The 24,025-nt window shown below is 42.2% G+C and overlaps 1 protein-coding gene across 1 annotated transcript in view; it reads left to right on the forward strand.

Annotated features, from left to right (window-relative positions):
* The window catches only part of WDR47 (WD repeat domain 47), a 2,078,858-nt gene that overhangs the window by 1,581,628 nt on the left and 473,205 nt on the right, over nt 1-24,025 (forward strand). Inside the window, exon 11 of the mRNA XM_044086053.1 lies at nt 18,326-18,495. Coding sequence (XP_043941988.1) covers nt 18,326-18,495 — 170 coding nt within the window. The remainder of the gene's footprint in view (nt 1-18,325; nt 18,496-24,025) is intronic.

Consider the following 24,025-nt stretch of genomic DNA (forward strand, 5'->3'; position numbering starts at 1 on the left):
ACTACAAGCTCTGTGCATTAAGCATCCATACCTCATTTTTTCACAAGGATAGAGTGGCCCTCAGGACTAATCCTTCCTTTCTGCCTAAGGTAGCCACAGAGACTAATATTAATCAGTCTATTAATCTTCCGGTTTTCTTCCCAATTTCCAAAACAAGGGGGAATACACATTACACAAATTAGATGTACACAGACAACTACATTTTTACTTGCATAGGGCTAAAGATTTCCGCAAGTCAGACCAGTTGTTTGTCTCTTATGCTAAGTCAGCCATGGGCAAACCAATTTCTAAGGTGACAGTGGCCAATTGGATCTCTCAGTGTATTAGACAAGGATACACTTCATCTGGGAAGCCAGCTCCGGTTGGTGTGCGTGCACATTCTACTAGATCTGTGGCTACCTCGACGGCTTTTTGGTCTAGAGTTTCAGTAGATGATATTTGTTCAGCAGCTACTTGGTCCTCTTCCTACACGTTCATTTCTCATTACAAACTGGACATGATTTCCAGAAGTAGGGCTTCCTTTGGCTCCGAGGTGCTTCGGAATATCCTTCCGTAGGGACCACCCAGTGTCTTAAGTAAGCTGGGGACTCTGTCCCACAGGTTGCAGATCAAATGAAGTAACTACTTCAGATAAAGAAGTTATGTACTCACCATAACGTTCCATCTGAGTAGATACTTCATTTGTCTGCAACCGACCCCCCCTAACCTCGGTAAGGTATTGTTACTTTGGAGTTTTTCTCCGTCTTTAGCCTTTAGGGGTAAAATAACCGATCTGAGGTAATGTGGTTGGTAGCAGGGGATTATGGGTAGGGGGAGGAGCTAGGAGCTCGGATCTTGGAGCTTGGAAAGCTGCCGGTTCGGATCCGAGGTCAGATCCGACTACCCACAGGTTGCAGACAAATGAAGTATCTACTCAGATGGAACGTTATGGTGAGTACATAACTTCTTTTTCACCTATTACAATTGAAAAGCTGGAGGGAGTCAGGTTCTTGCTTCCCAAAGGTTTTACTTAGTTAAGATAGCCAGCTTCAGTGGAAAAGGTAGAAATTGCTTTATGCAGTGAATCCCAGGTGGGGTGGTCACTCAGAAAAGAAACCCATGCAAACTATTACAATTGAAAAGCTGGAGGGAGTCAGGTTCTTGCTTCCCAGAGGTTTTACTTAGTTAAGATAGCCAGCTTCATTGGAGAAGGTAGAAATTGCTTTATGCAGTGAATCCCAGGTTGGGGGGGGGGGGGGGTTCACTCAGGAAAGAAACCTGTGCAAATTACTCTGCAGGCACAATGAACAGAGGGGTAGGGAAGGTACAACAGCTACAGGATTATTTAATGGTACTGCTTTTATAGTCTTGGATGTTTAAGCTCCCCCTCGAAATATTCTTACATATTCAACTAATCAATGCATTTTGTATCAGGTACATTCTTCATATAACTAAGAGTATCACCATACTTACGCACCTTAGAATACATTGTGTGCATTATATTTTTTCATGGATTTTCTTTGAGATATTAACTTGTGAGCTACCTCCATTCTTCTCATAAACACACTTCAGTATTATTTTTGTGCTCTGTTGTTAGTTTGGGAAGATCTTTCATCGTGTCTCCAGCTTCCAGAGAAGATATGATACTGCTTCAGAATCTACCAAAATGTTATGTTATGATTTACTATCACAGTAACCCTCTGCAGAGAATATTTATATAGCTGATTTGCATCTTATAGGCTACAGAGCTCATTATGTTTATTTTATTTGACATATTCTACAAGATGGCGCCATAACAGTAAATTTTTTTTCTACCAGCCCACTGTACCTACAGGAACCTAATTGTTTGCTATGTTTATTTAAGAATTTAGCACATTTACTGTCATTAGATTAACTGGGGGTGTGTCACTTTCAGTAGCTGTTTTAGTTATTGGTGGTCCTGGTTCACTTCCTTCATTAAGATATAAGGAATGTATATCTAGATTCTGTAACCTGTTTTCTTACAGAGTAGTATAATTAGTTTATCTTTGGATGTTACTTAAATTTGTGGATGTCTGGCATATATCTGATGGACAAGTGGTTGCAAACAGAGTTGCAGACCACCACTTGCTGTCATGGAAACTGACCACAAAAAGACTGTACCATACCACATTTGTACGGCAGGTGAAGTGCTAAAAGCAGAGGTAAACAGAAAATTCCTTCAGTCCCTAGTAGATGGTAATGCATACTTGGGTGCAGTATGATCATTAAGCAATACACAACAAAATGATGAGTTGCTACTCCTAGGGAGCGTCATCTGCTGTGCTTAGTGGCACACTGGATGACAAGACCATGACTGTAGATATCTTGTGCGCTATTGCTCATACTAAAGTCTGTGAATGGCCTGTGCTACACTGTTGTATTTATCACTTAGCATGTACTTGTTCTGTTGTACTTGTCACTTAGCATGTACTTTTCCGCAAGATTTGCATATCTATTGCACACACTGCATATACTTTTGTAACGTCCCCAGACACATGCACAGACACCGACACATGCTCTCATGCTGTCATCAGATGTCATACTTCATTGTAGATTCCCAGGTGTATACACAATATTGTGCTTTCCTTCTGTATGTCCCCTATCTGTTGCTGTGCTACATTTTTGTTTAGTAGTGTACATTGGATGACTGCTTTCTCATTTCTACAACCAAAACATCCTTTCAGCACGGTGATGTGCCAGTCACATTACTGTGGTCAGTCTGCTACACAGCACCCTGTCTGATGACCCCCTGATATGATTCCAGATTTATACAAATGTTTCATAGGTAACTGATTTCCAGCAAAAATCAACAAAACATTAAAGAAAGGTTTTTGGGACTGACATCTAAAACTATGCCCAAAACATAACCAGACATGAAAAAGCATGCTTCTTGGAGATAGCAGCTCATTGCTTTGTTGTGTGTCGCCTAGTGGTTGTAATACATACAGGTATGCATCATCACCTGCTGGGCACTGAGGGAAAATTCTGTTTTTCTTTGCTTTTGGCACTTCACCTCCTGTACAGATTTTTGTTCTCTTATATGTGCAAGTGGACTTTCATTGTTATGCAGCAGGCTATCTACCATTTTACTTGTAAGAATAATTTCAAGAAGTTTTTCCATTTTGAGATATGGATAAAGAAGGAGATGTGTTTCTTTACATTAAACTGACCTAGGTCTTTTTAATTGCATGTTATAGTTTTTATTTTTTAATAGATACAAAGAAAGAATCATTTGAGTAGATTTGTAGGTTGTCATATTTACATGTATCTACATTGTTCTGTGAGAAGACATACATGGTATTTTTCAGTAGCTTAGGCACACCTTTTGGGTTACCACAGGCACTCACACCACTAGGGAATTTGGGCTCAAAGAACTGAAGCGAAAGTGGAGCACTGAAGAATATTTAGAGGCATACCACCCAACTTCTATGATTTAAATGTCATAGCAGTGGTCTTTAAAATTCATAACAGAGGGCCAGAAAAGAAGACCTCTTATTTTGCAAAATTGGGGGTGTTTCAGTAATAAACCACATCTATGTAATGAAAAGAAGACATTTTACATATTTAATTTAGTTACGTAGTAATGTAATGCTGACTTTTTTTAGCAAAAAACATCTTTATTAAATTATCATGTTTGACATACACAATCTTACATTTGCATAAATAAAGAAACAAACCATACTGACAGAATTTTAGCTGCAAATATTATACATTACTGACCCCATTGAGACAACTGTAATTGCAAACATTATACATCACTTACAATCTATCCAGTCATTGTCAGTTAAGCATTATATTGCTCATTCAAATACTGCCTTCTTTTAAACCTTGTTCCTTCTCTGCATGTAATGTTCCCACAATTCCCATTTTTTCCTATGCGGTTTGCTCCTTCCCTTTTCTAAAGATCCCAATTCCAGGTGGTTTATCTCTGTTACTATGTTTATTACTTCTAGTAAAGTAGGTTTACACTTTGATTTACATTTTCTAGTAATTGCATTTTTTAGCAGCCATCGTAATTAGATTCAGCAAGGCTTTACTATGTCTAGGCAATTCCAATTCTGTATCATAGCTCAAAAAATTCATCTCCCTGCCTCCAAAACCTCCTCCTTAGATAAATACTCATTTATAATCACAAACCAATCTGCTCACTCAGCATTCCTGACAGAGTGGTCTGGAGGGAATCTTTAAAGTCTGCCAACTCATTGCGCTTCCAAAAAGTATGTTCTCAATTACCTCTTTCTTCCCCGTCGCACCTCCAACATTTGCTATCCACCTGAGGAAAAATTCTTTGGAGTCTACTGGGGTATACAAATACCTATGCAAGCAAAGATCCTAAATCTTTTAGACTTTGTTACATATTTGGGAGAGATATAAATATATCCCCCAACTGTCTTTGTGAATCACTTATCCAGTTTCTCTTCCCAGTCTTTTCTAAGCTCCTCTGATTGATTCTTATAGTTATCATGCAGTATTTTATATGCTCTACTAATTATTCCTTTCTAACAACAGCTTCTGTTCTAGATGCTATTAAAAACTCTACCAGTGCTGGTCTTTCATTTAGGACCCTCCTATTTATTTCTCTTTGCCTATACCCTGATATTAATCCTTGATAAGGAAAGGAAGGCACTCTCTAACCTAGAGTCTCAATAAATTCTTAGTGTTTTCCCATTCTATTACCTTTTCCTTTCTAGCTGTTTGCTCCCAATACCTTGGAACGTTTGCTGGTTTTCTCCAATAAATTCCAATCCCTTCTTGCCTATTGTCTGTATCCCTAATTGCAGACATCTCTTATCTGCAGCATCTCCTTTCTCCATTCCCATGCTTGCTTATTTCTTAGCATACTTTTTGCTACTTTATGAATATAACATTCTGTATGATTATTGTCATTCTCCTTAAGGGTCTGAATCCAAAATCCCAGTCCCTCCTTGTGTCTTGAGCTTCACCTCTGTATTATCATCATCATCCTTTTCCACTTTGATTTATAGTTTTCAGCTTGTGCTATGTATAAGAGCCTTAACTATGTTACTGTAAAATACCACTTCAAATTGGGCAATCCTAGTCCACCTTCTCCTATTGGAAGGGTCAGCTTATCCCAGATGGCCATTGCCATCTTCCCCTCCCAGATAAAATCCTTCAGCTCTTTTTTTAATTACTGTCCACAACTTCTCCTCTGGTTGATAAAAATATGCCTGACCTCTGTATAAGTCTAAAGGGACTAAAAAATTTTAGCTGCTTATATCTTATTATCTATATCCATAGAACAAAGCTTCCAGTTTCTCATTTTTTTATTATGTTCTGTTTAGTCTCTTACCACATATCCTTAGCAACCACATGTATTCCTAACTACTTCATTTTATCATGTCCCCTTAAATATGGATATTGCTGGACAAATTTGTTTGTGGGTGCATAATTTACCACTGTTGCCTTTGTTTTTAGCTTCATTAATTTTGCATCCTGACAAGATCTTAAACTGTGTTAATATGTTCCACAACACTGTAATGTCCCATTATGGTTTTGTCAGGTATAAAATAATGTCATCTGCAAATAGAGCCACCTTTTCTTAGCTACCGTAACACTTGTATCCTTGAATTTCTGAGTCCCTTATTTTCTTTGCCAGTGGTTCTAAATATAATGTAAACAACAAAGGGAAAAGAGGACACCCCTGTCTGTTCCTCTACTCAAGCAGAAATTATCAGAGAGGACCCAACCACTTTAATTTTTTGCCTCCAATCCCTCATATGTACTCCTAATCAACCTCATAATTTTATCAGGGAAAGCAACTGCTTCTATTGCCCTGCTCATGAATTCCCAGCTTACTCTTTCAAATGCTTTCTCTGCATCAAGACCCACCAACAACTTTTGATCCATATCTGTCAATTTTGACTTCACTTTTAACATTCTTTTACCCATTATAGAGATAAACACTTTATGGTTTAGGATTGAAATGGGCCTGTATGAAGCTGGATCTAGTGGATCTTTACCCTCTAAGTATTACAGCGACCACAGCTTTCCTCCAGGATGTTGGTACTTCTCCTCCTATTAAAATGCTGTTAAACAAAACCTTCCAGATCTTTATCAGTTTTCTCCCTCCTAGCTTCAAAACTTCCACAGGAATTCCATATATTCCTGGGTATTTTCCTGTTGATTGGTTATACATCACCATTTTTATCTCATCTTCTCCTGTCCTATTAGTAACTGAGCCACATCTGCCTCTAACCTTGGCATATTTAATTCTTCCATAAACATTTCTATTTGTACCTTTTCTTTATTTCCATATTCCTCTGCTTTATACAGGCTTTACTAAAATTTCTAAAATATTTCTAACACCCTGTACAATATCTTTGTTATTTTCTTTGTTATAGGTTCCCTAAGCTTGGTGACAGCTACTTTCTGTTGCCTGAGTCATTGTGCTAAAAGTTTTTGTGCTCTAGAGTTATTATCAAAAAACAGTTGCTCAACAGTAATCTTTCTAAACTTATGCATATTATCAAGGTAATTCTGCAGTTGCTCCTCCTCTTCTTGTTCTGTAGATTCCCCCATGTTGCAGTACTTTTTTCAGTCCTCTAAGTAATTCTTGCTGCTTCTTAACCATATCTCCCTTTCCTTTATTTCCACCCTAGTTTTAAACTCCACCTTAATTTTATCCTACTCCCTAGCTATAATTTCAGAACAAATTTCTATATTCTCTAATAGCTCCTGAATCATTTCTAAAACCCATTCCTTAAATTCCTCTCTCTTCAGCAGATAAGTGGGAAAGCGCCAGTGTCTCATTTTTATTTCATTACCTTGTGTTTTTTAGTTATTATTGGTGCATCATCTGAAATAATTCTTGGGTACGTATCAAGACCTTCAGTTAAATGCACATGTTCCCATGAAATATAAATTATATCTAGCCTAGTCCCGTTTTTTGTATCTTTGAGAATAATATGTAAACTCACTCCGAACTCCTAGTACTGAATTCATATCTTCCATGCCAAACATTTTCATAAATTTCTTCAAAAATCTACCCTCCTTTATTATATTTTCCCTTCTGGGTCCCCCAGACACATCCTCCCTGTTGCAAACCAAATTCCAGTCTCCACCTATAAGTAATATTCCTTGCTGAAAGCTGATTATTTCTCCCAGATTTTTCTTAAGTTCCATTATAGCACTTTTAGGTGAAATATAAATACATGCCAGTGTAATCCTCCTCCCTTGCCAGCAGCCAATTAGTACTATATATCTACCATTATTTTCTTTTCCTCCTCTTCTGTCACTATTGGAGCTTCTCTTGCAATTAATATAAGTATTCTTCTTTTCCCTTTTTGCAGGTATTCTGTTGAATAACAATCCTGAAAAACTTTCTTTATCAAATTCACATGTTCAGTTCTTTCCATGTGCGTCTCCTGTAGCATAGCTATTTGACTCTGCATTTTTTAATATAGTTCACTACTCTTTCTTTTTTGTATTTATCTGTGAGATCATTGACATTTAAAGACATTACAGAAAGTATTGTATTAAAGAGTTGTTATTCCCATCTTTTACGTATAACACCTTTTTTGTTCAATTCCAGCTTTTATGTTACTTGCATATACTGTTTGGCAGGTTGGTCTTTTATACAGTTGCTTCTCGTCATATCTGTTTGAGCCTATGTCACATCTTACAAAACTTTGAAAGCCCTCAAACAATAAAAAAGCACCACTGATAGCCCCTAAAACCTATTGGCTTAATAATAACACATGACTATGTACATCTTCAGATATTGAAATTTTACCTTCTTAATAAGAACAAAGGTTCTAAACTGATAGCCACACAGACTCCAGATAATCTAAAAGAAAGGTTATTCATGCTAAGATGCATGGTGTACAGCCTGTGCTTTTAGTGAGTGCTGTCTGGTTTTGCCTTATCTTTCTAGCTCTCCCAGCTGAGAAAACACTTGATGCTTTCAGTAAACACTTTTTCCAGGCCAGTTCTTTTTCTCGGATTGTCTTCAAGGGACATGCAAACCAGATACAAAACTGCTAATGATACATTGTTTACCAGAAAAAGTCTTATAATAATCTTTTTCATTTACTTGCTTTCTATTAAAACTTTTTATTGGATAAAGCCAAGGGCCTTAACCCATTCATTTCCCCTATGCTAACATGACATGAGAAGAAGCATACTAATTTGTCTTATGTCATGCTATCTTAACCAGACCATTCATCTTTCCTTTTTTTTTTACATTGCAGTGCCTACATTTCTTAAAATTGAAGAAGGAAAAAGAGAGAAGAAGGGAGAAAAAGAAAAAAAAAAAAACAAAACCACCTGTTTATATCAGTATCCCCATTGCATTTAAAAAATGCAAAAACTTTACCTCATTGGTTCTCCAGCTACCTCACAACCAGACAACAAGCAGTCAAATGGAATAAAGCCACTTCACCCTTCCTTAATACTCCCACAGGTGTCCCCCAAGGTTCCATTTTAGGCCCCCTACTATTCAACATATTAATTAATGACTTCTACCAAGCCATTCCAAACTCCAACCTCATCCAATATGCCAACAATTCTGCCATTATTTGCTCCTTCAGTCCCCACTCTAAATAAGCTTACCCAAACCGCCTTCTCCTCTACTGAGCAGTGGATGCTAGATAACCATCTGGCTCTTAATGCAGCCAAAACTAAACTTATGTTATTCATTGCCTCCAAAATCTCCTCCTTAGATAAATAGTCATTATAATCACCAGCAAAAATAATACTCCCTTAGAAATAGTCTCTGACACCAAACTGCTAGGAGTACTCCTAGACGATCAACTAAAATTCGACAAACATTTACAAGTAAATATAAAAAAAAAACACAAAAAAAACGTGGTATGCTATACCGTCATAATCGTCATCTCTCTCCTTCCACTAGGCTCATACTAGCCAATACTTATCTCATCCCATCCCTCCTATATGGAGCATCTATCCTCACTAACCTGCAATCCTCCCTCAAAACAAAACTCTCCTGTTGCTTTAACAAGATATCAAAATTTGCAGCAGGTCACAGAGCCATTTCTCACCATTGTAATTCTCTTCACCAACTAAACTGGCTTGAGCTACCTAACCTCCTCACTTATACCCAACTCATCCAAGCACACAAACTCATTTACAAACCCCTCTCTTTGTCCCTCCCTAGCCACTACCCTTGAAATATATGAACCAGTACGACTTCTAAGATCTAATTCCCAAAAATGAATTAAATTGCACAAACCCACATGTCCAGCTGGGAATCACCGAATGTCCTTCTTTCTTGCATGCCCCTGGAATTCTCTACCATCTCCTGTCCGCAACACCAGCAGTTTCTCCTCATTTAAAACCTTGCTGCACTCACACCTAACTTCACAATGGCAGTGCTCCTGTTCCCATCCTACCTAATCCTTCTAATACCACTTCTTACTCTCCTAGAACTAAATATGCCATCACTGCCTACTATAATTCCACAGCTCTATTGAACTATTTGACCAGCTACTTTTGTGTAAACAAAAAAAAGTGTTTTTTTATTGCTGTTTTACAAACTATACTGACGTATTCTGTCATTGTTAACCATTCCTTATTATATTTACTTTGTATTCCTATGAGATAATCTGTAATGTAAATTTGCAATGTGTACTATGTATTTGTATTTTTCTTGAGCATTTCTCCCCAGGACTCCATTGAAAATGGGCTGCTTGTGGCCCAGTTGGACTATTTTGGCAAACAAACTGCAAATAAATAAAATAGCTTGCAAAGAAATGCATGCACCATTAAAGTAGTACCATTAAGAAAACAAATACTTAAAGTTAACTTTCTCCCTCTTCTTCCCCTTTACTAAGTATTTTTTCCAAACATCAGTGACATGAAGTAGGACATATGCTTTAGAGTCCCTTACATGTTTAACAATGTCCACGAAAATCCAATGATGTTCTTTGTGTTTCTCTGTTGCAATCATCACCTGTGGGTTATCTTTGCTGTGGTAGCCCTCGTCTGTCCCGAATATCAGAGTCAATGTTTTTGTGCGCCGGCTGCCTTTGCCCGTAGTCTGACGTTAGGTCATCAGTGCTATAAATCAAGGCAGCCAACATCATTACATCAGTCTTTCTTACCGTGGAGCCTGTAGCAAAAGCAGTTCGCACGAGTGCCGGTCTGTCACAACCAGAAGTTGAATTTCAGTAGAAAACATCTAAAGCTAAGTACCTCATTGAGGACCCTTTTTTTCTTGCACTAACCGATGTCCGAAAAGGTTAACAATTGTCTCGCCTGTGGAAAGCATATCCCACATTGAGACTTTCATTCTTACTGCATCACTTATTTAGGCCCAGACCACGATGTCCCTCATTGCCGGTTCTATGCCCTCTTTAATGCGAGAACCATTCCCCGTAGAGCTCATGTTCCGTCTTTGATTTCTGATATGGCGTCTGTCAGCCAATAATCTGTCCACATTCCGAAAAAACATAGAGTTAAAGATAGAGACAGGCCACACAAGGCTAAGCCTTCCGATGATGCTACCGCTAAGCAAGTCGTCATTTATCCATAATTCAGTGAGGCGTTTTCACAGCCCCTGATGCCCGGCTCCCTTTCTACGCTGGCCTCTGCCAAGACCCTTTTGGAGTCTGGTATGCCCCAGAAATCCACTTCATCTTCCGAGTTTTTGGCTGTCTCTGCCTCGGTTGGGTCCAGAGCCACAATGCAAGCACTGGCTTCCGAGGAGGCCTTTCGCACTACCAATTCTAAACAAAAAACGACATCTTCGCACCCAACTACCGCTTTTCAGAGACCAACATATTCTGTCAGGCCTAGCAACCAGGCCACTCCTAGGAAATCTGCTTCTAGCCACCATCTTGCTGCTGCTCCCCCACCCCAAGCTCAAATGCTTAAAATGGCAGAGGATCTCATCTCCCTTATCCAAAGTACTCATGCCCCCACTCCAAAAAGGAAAAGGCATCCTTCTCCAGAAATTATGACAGACCAACAGTCTGAGGAGTCTGATTATTCTTCTTTTGAAGAGGAACAACATCCCTTAACTATTTGAGGATTCATATGCAGAGGAATCCATCCCTTCTGCCTCCCCTCCAGAGGACCTCTCCTTTGAGGAAACCCTTCACTCCCTCAGGGAACATTTTCAGTGGGAATCTCAAGACTTCCCACACCCAGAGAAATTACTTGAGCTACTAGACCTCCCCCAGCACAGACCTCTGGCCATCCCATGTATTTTGGAAATGGTGGATGATGTTTTCCATTAATCCAGCTTAGCTGTTCATGCCCTGTCTCCTGCTCCAAATAAACCTGACAGGTACTACAAAGTACCGTATTCTCACAAATATCTGTACAGAAATCCTGCTGCAGACCCTGAGGTCATTACACAGGGACCCAAAGGAGCTAAGACTAGTTCTTCCAAGAATCCTTTTCCTTCTGACAAAGACTCCAGAGCTCTGGACAGATGGGGTAGGAAAATATACACCTCTGCAACCTTAGCTATCCGAGCACTCCGTTGTCAGTTCCGTATGTTAAAATATCAACAACACACTTTGGAACAATTAAAACAGAAGATTGCTTACGTCTCCTGACGGTGCCAACTGAAAAGAGCTGGCTGAATTGCTACACTCCGCTTGTCAAGTGGCCAAACACTCATTACAATGTGGATATGATGCCCTAGAAGCCTCTAGCAGGGCAACAGTGACAGGATAGACATGCATGGCTGAAGGAACAACCTCTCCCTAATCATGTCAAGTCTAAACTTATTGATGCACCCCTAGATAAGGAATGCCTGTTTGGGGAAAAAGCAGAAGAGGTGCTTAAAAAGATGGAAGACAAAGCAAAATCTATCCAAACAGTAAAAGATTTCTTTCAAGTTCAACCTCCCAAATGCAGCAGGAACATTCCCTGTAAGCACTGGGCCTTCCCTGCACCTAGCAGACGGGGCCAAGGTAAGCCCTGCAGGGACAGGCCATCCAGGCCCCTATCCCAGAGCCAGCAAAGAAGCAGACAATGTACCACTTCCATCTCTAAGGCAGGGAGTTCTAAGCCAAGCTTCTATGGCAAGCACTCACAATGACTCTTCCCCCCCCCCTGCCCTCCTTTCACTCATCAAAAACTAGGAGGAAGGATCACCTTCTTCAAGGACAATTGGATCTCTATAATCAAAGACCAATGGGTCTTAAAAATCATTTTTCAGGGATACAGATTCTCCTTCAGCGAACTCCCTATTCCAAGAGGGTACCCAGACCTCCCCCCAAACCAGTGGGCAGAGACATTGAAACAGGTCCAAACTCTAATATCCCAGGGGGCAGTTGAACCTTTCCCTCCAGATCAAACAGGAAAAGGTTTTTACTCCAGACTATTCCTTGTTCCCAGAAAAGAAGGTACTTGGCACCCCATTCTGGGTCTACCAAACTGAACACCTCTTTGGTGGTCCCCAGATTCAAAATGCTAACCTTGCAGCAGCTCCTGCCTATGCTCACACAAAATGCCTGGCTTGTGACACTAGACCTAAAAGATGCCTTCCTCCACATCCCCATCAAGGAATCGTTCAGAAAATTCCTGCACTTCAGAGCAGGCTATCAACACTTTCAGTTCTCTGCACTGCCCTTTGGCTTATCTACTGCTCCCAGACTATTCACCAAATGCTTGGCCCCGACTATAGAATTCTGCAGACAGAGAAATATACAGATTTACCCTTACCTGAACAACTGCCTCATTCCGGCAGAGTGCAGAGAAAAGTTGCTCCAGGATCTTCTTTTTGTGAAATCACTCCTGACTTCCCTAGGGTTTACCATCAACGAGAAAAAAATCAAAACAAAACACCACCAGGAAAATTGTTTTCCTGGGAGCTGTGCTAGACACAGCAACCCAAATGGCCTTCCTATCCCCAGAAAAGCGGAGCTTCCTGCCTCTCTACTTCACCCAGCTGGCTTCCAGAATTCACCTCACTGCAAGGAAGTTCCTGCAAGCCCTGGGATACATGGCATCTTGCATCCTTCTCATCCCTGTCACCAGGCTTCACATGAGAAAATTTCAGTGGTACTCAAAGAACCTTTGGTGTCAGCACTCTCAGTCCCTAGAGACCACTCTTCCGCTGATCCCTTGTATAAGGGCCAAATTTCTCTGGTGGGCAGAGGCCTGTGCCATGAATAAGGGTCTTCCCTTCATCCTCTGCCCTTCTGGCCAGACCATCACCACTGACACCTCCGACATTGCTTGGGGCACTAGGTGTACCCAAGGTCTTTGGAATGCCCAGCAACTTCACTTGCACATCAACCAGAAAGAACTGATGGCAGTGCAAAAGGCTCTGACTTCCTTCCAACCCCATCTCAGGCTAGGGGCCCCCCTTATAAAAACAGACAACACCACAGTAATGTGGTACATCAACAAGTGGGGGAGGGGGGGCACCCAATCCTACCCCCTGTGTGGGTTAGCCATGAGTCTCTGGCTTACAGCCACCTCCACAGGGCTACACCTAATTGCCCAATACTTACCAGGGATCAACAACATACTGGTGGACCACCTAAGCAGAAACTTACTGGACCCCCACAAATAGCAGCTCCACTGAGAAATCTTTCTTGCAAATCACCCAGGAGTGGGGGACCCCAGAAGTGGACCTCTTTGCCTCGCACCTCAACCGCCAGCTGCACAAGATCTGTACTAGGGAGTATCACCTCCTAGGATGGAAGGTGGATGCCTTGACCTTCCCCTGGAGCTCCCTCTTTGTGTACACATACCTTCCTCTGCCCCTTATTTCCCAAGGTTCTCATCAAAATAAGAGAGGAGAGACCAAAGGCCATCCTCATTGCTCCAGACTGGCCCAGACAGCATTGGTACCCCTTATTATGCAGTCTGACCTTACAGCACCCAAAGCTGCTTCCCCTGATGTCAGACCTCTTGACCCAGGAGAGAGGGAAGGTACTGCATCTAGACCTGCAGACTCTCAAACTTTCGGCATGGCTTATACACTAAAAACTAGTAAGGAGTCCCTGTTAAGCAAACAGGTCCTGGACATCATCACAGAGGCCAGAAGGCCCAGCACAAGAATATCATATGCAGGAAAACATTCTGCTCCTGTAAACAATCAAAGGTGGGCAGTACCTTCCAACCTTCCATTCCTCTCATCCTGTATTATCTAGCAGAGTTGCTCAATATTGGCCTCTTTTTCTCCTCTATTAAAATCCATGCCTCAGCCATCTATGCCCATTATGATTCAGACCCACCTCTCTCATCTCATCCTTTGATTAAGCAATTCCTCAGAGGGCTTCTAATATCAGGCCTCCCAGAAGGCCTCCAACACCACCCTGGGACCTGAATTATGCGTTACAGAAGCTAAACGTACCGCCTTTCGAACCTGCCGCTTCAATAGAATTGAACTATCTCTCTTGGAAGTCTGCCTTCCTACTAGCTATCGCCTCAGCCAGAAGGGTCTTGTAACTTCAAGCTCTCATTGCTGTCGAGCCCTTCATAATTTCCATGCAGACAGGGTCTGTCTGAGGACTAACCCCTCCTTTATGCCCAAGGTGGTATCTGATGTGACCTGTAACCAGGCCATACACCTTCCCACCTTCTTTCCCAACCCTCAAAACAAGGGGGAAAGTATTCTACACTCACTAGATGTGCACAGACAACTCAGATACTATCTGGACCATACTAAGCCATTCAGAAAAACAGACCAGCTGCTTGTAAGCTTTGCCCCAGAGGCAGAGGGGAAGCCTATCTCCAAACATACCATTTCCAAATGGATTTCTCATGTATCCATTTTTGCTACAGACAGCATGGGAAACCCATCCCTAAGTCTATCCATACCCAGTCCACTAGGGCAACCTCCACTTCCACTGCCTTCCTCAGAGGAGTACCTTCCAGGGACATCTTGGAAGCAGCCACCTGGACCTCTGTCCATACCTTTACAAAGCATTACCAGCTACCTCTCTTTTCTAAGTCTAGGGCAGGGTTTCCCTCTGCAATTCTGCAAGGCCTCCTGACCCATACCTAGGACTCAACCTATCCTTCCACCCTTTTCCTCAGCTTTGGGAATCCTCTCACAGGTGATGACTGCAACAGTGAAACACGAAGAACATAGTACAGTTGTGTACACTTACCATAAATGTAGATGTTCAAGTGTATTCACTGCTGCAGTCTTGGTTTCCCTCTCTCCATCCTCCATTTAACATCTTCCCCTAGGGGGACAAAAGCCTCCCAATCCCAAGAAGGCTTTTAGCCACCAGGATCACTTCTCTCTTTTCTTTTGTGCTTCTGACGATTTAGGACAAGAAAAACTGATGTAACGACGAAGGCTGCCTTGCTTTATAGCACTGACGACCTGACGTCAGACTACGGGCAATGGCAGCCAGCACACAAAAACATTGACTCTGGTACTCAGCCCGGGCAAGGGCTACCACAACAGGGATAACCCACAGGTGATGACTGCAACAGTGAATACACTCAAACATCTATATTTATGGTAAGTGTACACAACTGTACTTTTCCAATTCCTCTTGTTCTACTATGTTTCACAAGTATAATTATTTATTTGTAATCCCACATTTGTCAGTTTTCAAGTTACTGAATTTATTATCTGAACATTAATAACATGAAGCAGGCCATATGCTTTAAAGTCCCCTACAAGTTTAACAGAGTCCAAGGAAGACAAATATTTTCAGATTTTCTTGTTCTGTCATGTTTCACAATTATAATTATTGCTTCATCATCCCACATTTGTCAGTTTCCAAGTTATTGGTTTTATTCTTGTTCATCTCCAAAATCCTCTCTCTCTTTAATTTCCAATATATTCTTGATTCTTCTTGTCAACCCTTATGTTTTCTACCTTCTCTCAGGCATTATCCATTGAAACAATGGAAGAGATTTCACAAGCTCAGCCTGTCTGTAGTCCTTATCACCAGAAGGACACACACAAAAACCTCCTGCTGTTTCACAGCTCACTGTTTGTAAGCCAAACTTTTGTATTTCCTCCTTAGCATTTACTTCATCAAAAAATGATTTTATCCCTCCAGGGAAGAATATTTTGAAGATGGCTGGGCACAGCACTTTGAATCTCATGCCTGCTTCTTGACATTCCCTAAATAATGGAGGAAATTTCCTCCTCTTCTCCCTGGTGCGCAGTGAGTAGTAATTCTCCACAAACACTCTACTGTCTCCCACTTTTAGTATTTTGCCCTTCTGCCACAGTTTTATCAGAATCAACTCCTGATGATACGAGTTTGTGTTTACTATTAAAGGTCTGGGTTGTTTTCTAGTAACCAGATTTGGAGCATACACACAATGTGCCCTTTCAGTTAACAATCTCTGTTGTGGAATACCAGTCCAGTTGCTTATTTGTGCTTTCATAAAATTAATACAGTCTGTTCCTTCCAGCTTCTCTAGTGCAGCAGAAAATCTCTGATATCCCTATGTGCCCTGTCCTCTAATTATATTACTTTTTGAAGCATCTCTTCTTGTGCAGTCTCATATTCAGCCAGCCGTTTTTTCATTTCAACCTCTGAGTTCTGCAGTTCTGTCACCTTATCTGAAGCTTCTTCCATTTTTCTAGCCTGTTATTGTTTGTTTTGATTTACCCCATCAGTATTTTGTTTATTTTAACCAGGTCTGTGTGCAGCTGCTTTATACTTTCGTCTAGGTTATTGAAAGTCATGTCTGGAACTTGCACTGCTTCTTGCTGAACAACCACAGTACTTTTCTCTGGCTTTGTTTTTTTCCTCACCTGTTGTAGCTGAATTTCCTCCACGTCCTGTGTATTTCTTTTTTCTTGGCAACCAGGCAGTGCATTTACTAGCCAGTTACTGAAATTTACCCAGAAATCTTGGTTCACTGGCTTTCTCTGCTAAGTTTCTGTTTTCAGACTGGGAGCGCCAGAATCAAGCTGTTACTCAATGTGCAGCCATCTTCGAAGCCCCAGTCTAATGCTGACTTAAACAATCTTAGAAGTGTCTAACTTGATAAAAAAGTCAGTAAATCTAGGATAAGCAAAGCAAAATCTAACAACAAAAATCATAGCATTATGCCTAAATCATAATCATAGCAGTTGAGAGGTATGTATTGGCCTCATGTCATGTTGTGTTAGTATCTTGCCAGTGCAAAACCAGTTTTCGTTTCTCAAAGGAAATGCACTACTGTCTAGATAAATTCTGGCCTTGAAAAGAGACATAGAAGTTGTGAGGATCCAAATGTTTTGATATATTACTACAATGACTGCTGTTTAAGGATTTTCTGTTATGGTAAGTGTCTTTAATGTAACTGTACCTTCCTAAACTTTTGTTATAGACCTGTTCAGAAAAGAGGATTGTATTATTCTGTAGGCATGATTAGTTTTGTTGAACCCGTATGGAAAGAAGTTCACATGCATTAGAGAATATTTTTGTCATCTGTATTTCTTGGACTTGTTGCATCCCAGCAAGCTCTTCAGTTAACTGTACTGGTATTGAAATATATTTATAAATCATGCTTATCCAGTCTGGTACATCATCTGAGACACATGTATATCATGTTTTTCTTATTTTTTACCGTACTGTACTATAATTCTTAGTTTTGCATTTTATGTAGTAATAAAACATGCATGACTTCTTTGAAGTGTGTTACAAGCTTTTCTGAGCCTGATTTAATTTGGGAGTGTTTGACATAATTGTTTACCGTCCAATGGCAGAAGTTAATTTCATTCATGCATCCTCAAATCAACTATTTTTCAGCATTGTGAATGCAGCTCAGAAATTTTGATTTTGTTTTTGTTGCATAGCAAAAGTAGATACTTTTTTAATATTAGTTAATGCTGAACCTCTGAGGTTAGGAGATACTTATGAAACATTTGTATAAATAAGTATGTGCATGTTGCATTTGTTGGGCAGTTGAACTTTTGAAGTTCATCAGCATTGTATTAAAGTAATATAAAATATAGTAACTAAAAGGTCCTTAATCATTTTCTAATATTCAAACTATAGCCTTTTAGCTACACATATAACATGGTACCTTTATAATGCATTGGATTTTTTTACTACTGCAGCTTGCATCACGGTGCTCCTTGCTTTGTATCTCTGCTAACCAGGTGGTGTCAACATGCTTTATAATGGCACATGTAAGCGTGTGCGCTTGCTTGCACAGACTTGCAGTATCCACACAAACACACAATTACTCCCTGTCCTGGGCCTTGATTTATATTCTGATATAGACCAGTTCATCTTTAATTTGTTACTTGTTTAAGTCTGGTTATTTGTTAAGCATAGAGTTATATATTAGCCCTGAAAATACTTCTTTAATGTTTTGTTGATTTCTGCAGTAAATATTTTTTTGGCCTAGAGTATAAGAATTAGTTATCCTGCAGCAGTTTGTTTAAATTTATTTTTCCTTTTGTTTTCAGTGTTTCCAGTTCTCCAAAACCACCTGCAGTCCGTTTTAAAAGGAACAAACATCACAAGGGCTCTATCTACTGTGTGGCTTGGAGCCCCTGCGGACAGCTACTAGCTACTGGTTCTAATGACAAATATGTCAAGGTGGTGCCATTTAGTGCCGAAACATGCAATGCCACAGGTAATGAAAAGAGACTAAGTGGAAAATTAACAGCATGCGGTGTATTAGTAAAGGGTGTTGGGCTTTGTGGTAGTTCAGATATCAGCCTTCTAATGCAATTTCCAAAGTAAGCATTAACATTATATGTGATGTGGTCTTTTCCATCCTTTCTTCAGCATATGTGTCTCTTCCATCCTCTGATCCAGCTTCAGTCACCTTTAAGCTTTGGATCCAGTGCTCAGGCTGCTCCCCTACACATCATCCCTTTTGAAAGGAGCAAGCTACCTCAGGTCACATTTGCCTCCATAAGCATTTGATGGATACTGGTGCTCAGGAGTGGTTTGTTCAAAAAACAGATATATCTAGTTAAGTATTTTTATTTGGGTTTAATTTTATCTCCTTTTCTTAGTGTTTACTCTTGCTGTTACCACCTCCTTTTTCTATTTTCTTTTTGTTTCTTCAGGGGTTTATTTCATAAAAAGTTAAAAAGGTGGTGGTTATATTTATGTTGTAGCTTATTTGTCTCCTAGGATACTTATTTTTTTTTCTTCACCTTCTTTATTTGGATAGTGAGGATGGCAGATATGACCTCCAGGTTTAAGAAATGTATAGCTTTGTCCCATAAGCTTTCTAGCTTAGATGCATACAAAAACTGTTTATATTGCCTTGGGCCTTCTTATTTGGACATTGCTTGCTCTTATATGTGATGTTTACAGGCAGTGATCCATTGTAGAAAGAAGCAACAAGCTGATTTTAAAGGATCTTCTTCAGTCTACCACAGGGGAGAAGCCCTCTTCAGGATCAGGAAAGTCTTCAGCTGGCTATTTTTCCCCTTCACCATCTTCATTTTCCAAATAGGCTGAAAAACCCAGAGAGAAGCAAAAGGAGACAGAGAACAGAGAAAAAAATTCTAAATCTGCAGAGATTTCTGTGGATCAGACATCCATGTTGGCTCCGACAATCAGGTCTCTAGACCTTTGGAGCAAATGGCTCTGCTCGACAGTGGCACAGGAAAATAATTTTCTTGGGTGTCAAAAGCCAGGGTACCTTTTTGGCTGGGCTTGTATAGGCCCCAAGGCCGATAGCCTAATACCTACCTATGAAATGCTCCTTTTGGATCCTGTAATAATCAGATCTGCAACTCTACCTAGAATTTGTCTGGATACTATCTCCTGCTAAGCTCCAGTCTCCAGTCCTCCAAGACTAAGACTGTTATCCTTCCAGTCCACATTCCACTCCTTCTTCTGTGAGGTCAGCTAGGTCCACTTGGAGCCTTACTGAAGCTGATGTGGATAGGGTGATGTTGTGATGTTAAGTTGTCTATCTCGCCTTCATTCTTGCTGGATGGGTTCGGAGCCGACCTCGGCTCCGACTCGGCCACTCTAAAAGCTCGAGAGTTGGTTCCACCGGCTCGAGGCTCCCCTTATATCCCACAATGCTAGGCGTGAGTTACCTCAGATCTCGTTTGCCGCTACAGCGATCGAGGTGTTGGTTTTCTACCGGCTACTTGGTGAGTAAACTTTCAGTAAAGTTAGTATACTTAAACCCCTTTAATTTTAATTTTAACTCTTGTTTCCCTTAGTTTAGCGGAATTCACTCCCTTTTTTCACTAAAATCCCATTTCTTCCCAACAAGAACTTATAAGTTCTTCCCTCGGGCCTTCAGGCCTTCTTCTTCCATTCCCTAGTTGTGTGTGTGTGTTGTTTCTCTTAAATTAAAACCCTTGATAGTTGTTTTATTTTTTGAGTTTAAAAATAAGATAGGGTGTAATCAGTGTGTTTGACTGGGTGTGTGTGATTACACTTTTTTTTCTAAGATGTCTAAAGACACAAAGGTCTCAGGCTTCAAGAAGTGTGATGCGTGCTGTCAGAAAATGTCTCTGACAGACGGTCACACTTCTTGTGTCTACTGCCTGGGACCTTTGCACCTGCAGGACTCCTGTGCTGTATGCCACGGCTTCAGTCCCAGGGTCCTGCAGGAAAGAAAGAACAAATTGATCCTAAGAGGTTTACTCAAGCCTGAGGATTCCCTCTCTGTCTCTGGGAAGCCCTCCAAGGCTTCTAGGTCCTCGGCTCCAGCTACTGAGCCGAGACCTAAGGCTACTAAACCTCCGTCTACATCGGCTCCGGCTGGAGCCGATGAGTCTCACACTACAGTTTCTGTGGTTCCCTCGGCTCCAGCTGGAGCCGAGGTATTAGAAATTCCCTTGTCGGCTCCGACCAGACCTTCGGAGCCGACATCTAGGAAGAGATCTAGGTCACCATCCCTTGGCTCCGTTCATTCGGCTCCAGCATCTCCTCTGCTGTCTGAACGGAGCCATAAATCTCACTCCTCTAGGTCATCGAGGCTGTCGGATCATGACCTTCAGAGGGTAGTGAGTCAACTTCTTAAGTCTGAGGCACTGGCCCAAATGCTTCAGAGCCCGACTCATCAGTCGATGCCTGCCCCTGTCCATCAATATGTTCCTCCTCCGACTCCGTTGAGCTCGGAGCCGGGTCGTTTCGGAACCGAGACTGTGGTAGCGTCGGAGCCGACACAATTGTCTTCGGCTCCATCGTCGGCTCCGATTTCTTCCTTGGAAGAATCTCGGCGCCGGACTTCCATCGTCGGCTCCGAGGGGGTGAGTGGCATCGGACCCTTGTCCGACCCCGCTCTCCCTCTCGGGCTTCGGCGCTAAGTTCGGCTCCGACATCGCCTTGGAGCCATCACTGTCGGTGCCGAGGGAGGTTTTAGCTTTGAGCGGGGACCTCTGGCTCTGCCTGACAGGGGTGCGTTCGAGGTCATGCGGAGTGTGTTAGAACCTGGTTCTACCCCACAGTCAGCTCCGTCCGCCCCCCGGTGCCTCAGGTCAAGTCGACTCACTCCCTCATCCCGGACCGCAGAGAGCCAGCTCCTCAGGAATCCCCGTGGGATCTCATCCTCTTCGAGGCCTCTCCTGTTTTGGCAGAAGAGCCCCCTCGGAAGAGAAAGTGTAAGAGGAAACACATAGACTCACCTGAGTCCGTCACCTCTGACACAGATTTAGAGGATTCCGAGGGTTCCCCCCGTTCCCCTTCTGAAGATGTCTCCTTTGCAGACATTCTGGAAATCCTTAAGCAGAGGGGAAATTGGCCAGCCCTCAACCCTTCGGAGGATGAATCTGTGTACCTTGAGGCATTTGGCTCTCGTCCTTCCACCTCCTGGGTGTCTCCCCCCTTTGACCCCCTCATGCAGGTGGTAGCAAAAAAGGCATGGACGGCTCCTGATTCGGTGGACCCCACTCCCAGGAGACCCTCAAAATTCATAACGGCACCAGCAGACAAACAGTTTTTGACAAAAGGAGTTTCTGTGGATGCTATGGTGGTTGCTGCTGCCACTAAGAAGGAACTAGCAGATCCTTCAGTACCTGTCCATCCACCTAACAAGGAATCTAGGTCCATGGACAGGTACGGGAAGCGGATGTTCTCATCAGCGACGTTTGCAATGCATTCGCTGAACTACCTATGCCATTTTACTCGTCTTCAAAGGGACTTGATCAAAGAAGCGAGTGACATGTTGAAGGATCCTACAGCTGCGGGTTTTCAAGATAAGATGAACACTCAGCTGGCTACCCTGAACTCCATAGCCAACTCCTCCATGCGCCTCCCCTCTTATGCGGCTGATGGAGCGAGCAGGGCCGCAGGGACAGGTGTGGCCTTACGTAGGCATGCCTGGATGCGGTTATGCAATTTTGCGGACCCCTTTAAAACGTCTTTCACTAACTCCCCATTCGACGGATCATCTCTCTTTGGTCCTCAAGTGAAAGAAACCTTGACTAGGTGCGATACTGATGGCAAGACTCTTTCTGCCGTCGGAGTCCGTTTTTCTACTCCTTCTAGGCCTTACCCCAAAGGCCAGAAAAGTGGGAAAATGTGGTTCCGTAAACAATCTCAAGGGACTTCGCCTGACGCACAGAGTCGGTTCCCCGCCAGAGGCAGAGGGGGGAACAACAATGGTAGACGTCGCCCTAGAGGCAGGGGGGGTCCGCAGAACCAGGGCAATCGAGAAACTTTCTCCGATAAGCCCTTTCAGCATCCCTGAGGTGTTGCCCGACTGTCCACCTTCGAGGCAGTCGGGGAAGATTGTCACTGTACCCAGAAGCCTGGCTATCCCTAACTCAAGACAAGTGGGTACAGTCCATCATTTCGAAGGCTATTCCATTCCCTTTGTTCGCATTCCAAACCGATCAAAAATCCCTTCCAGATGTTCCACCGCTCAAAGGGATATTGCAGCTTTGGAAATTTCAAAGCTGCTTGCAAAAAGAGCAATTCAGCCAGTTCCAGCAGACCAGCAAGGATCCGGAATCTACTCCAGGTTCTTTTTAGTTCCAAAGAAAACAGGGGACTGGAGACCAATTTTGGATCTCAGTATCTTGAACAAGTCGGTCAAGAAAACAAGATTTTGGATGGTCACGCTGCAGTCCATCCTTCCCCTTTTGGGAAAAGGAAACTGGATGTGCTCTATAGACCTTCAGGATGCGTACTATCACATAAAAATGAACAGACGCTCCAGAAGATTCCTCCGCTCCAGGCTGGGAACCAGTCATTTTCAATTCAGGGCCCTGCCCTTTGGTCTCACCACTGCCCCCCGGGTGTTTACCAAATGCATGGCAGTGGTAGCTTCTCACCTGAGACGACAAGGATTCCAGGTGTTTCCATATTTGGACGACTGGCTCCTCACAGCTCCCACCAAGCATCTTCTTCTAATGGCCAGGGATTACACCTTTCGCATTTGTCAAAAGTTAGGCATTTCAATAAATTGCGAAAAGTCTGTTTTGTCGCCTTGTACTATTACCTTTATAGGTGCAAATCTAGACACAGTCAACATGTCTGCGAGACTAACAGATCAGAGAATAGCAGACATACACAAACTGGTCTCACTCCTCTTCAGCAACAACAGAATCAAAGCCAGGTTAGTTCTGAAAGTGTTGGGAATTATGGCGGCTGCCATACCTCTGCTTCCATTAGCCAGATTCCACATGAGAATCCTTCAATGGATGCTCTTTGCACAATGGTCATACCAGCAACTTCCGATGTCCCACACCATTATGATTATGCAGGCATGCAGAAATCATCTTCTGTGGTGGATGTCTTCCCCTCAGCTCTTATTGGGAAGACCCTTTGTTCCTTCCCCTCCGGTTGCTACTCTGACAACGGACGCCTCCCTGATCGGGTGGGGGGGGCATTATCAGGGCAGGACTGTCCAGGGCACATGGCAACCAGACGAATGCCACTTGCACATAAATGTTCTGGAGATGAGAGCAGTGCTTTTAGCGTTGCAAGCCCTTCAAGACTCTCTTCCCTTGGGAACGATTGCAATCCAGACAGACAACATGTCTGTAGTGTGGTATATCAACAAACAAGGCGGAACCAGGTCCTACCCTGTGTCGAGAAGCACTCAGACTGTGGCAATGGGCGATTTCTTCTCAGCGTTTTCTGATAGCAACGCACATCCCCGGGAAGTCCAATCAAATCGCGGACAAGTTGAGCAGAGCTATCCTCATGCCTCACGAGTGGTCTCTGAAAGACTCTGT

This window comes from Protopterus annectens, chromosome 10.part0 (assembly GCF_019279795.1).
Source record: "Protopterus annectens isolate FY-2018-M chromosome 10.part0, PAN1.0, whole genome shotgun sequence".
Lineage (NCBI taxonomy): Eukaryota > Metazoa > Chordata > Ceratodontiformes > Protopteridae > Protopterus > Protopterus annectens.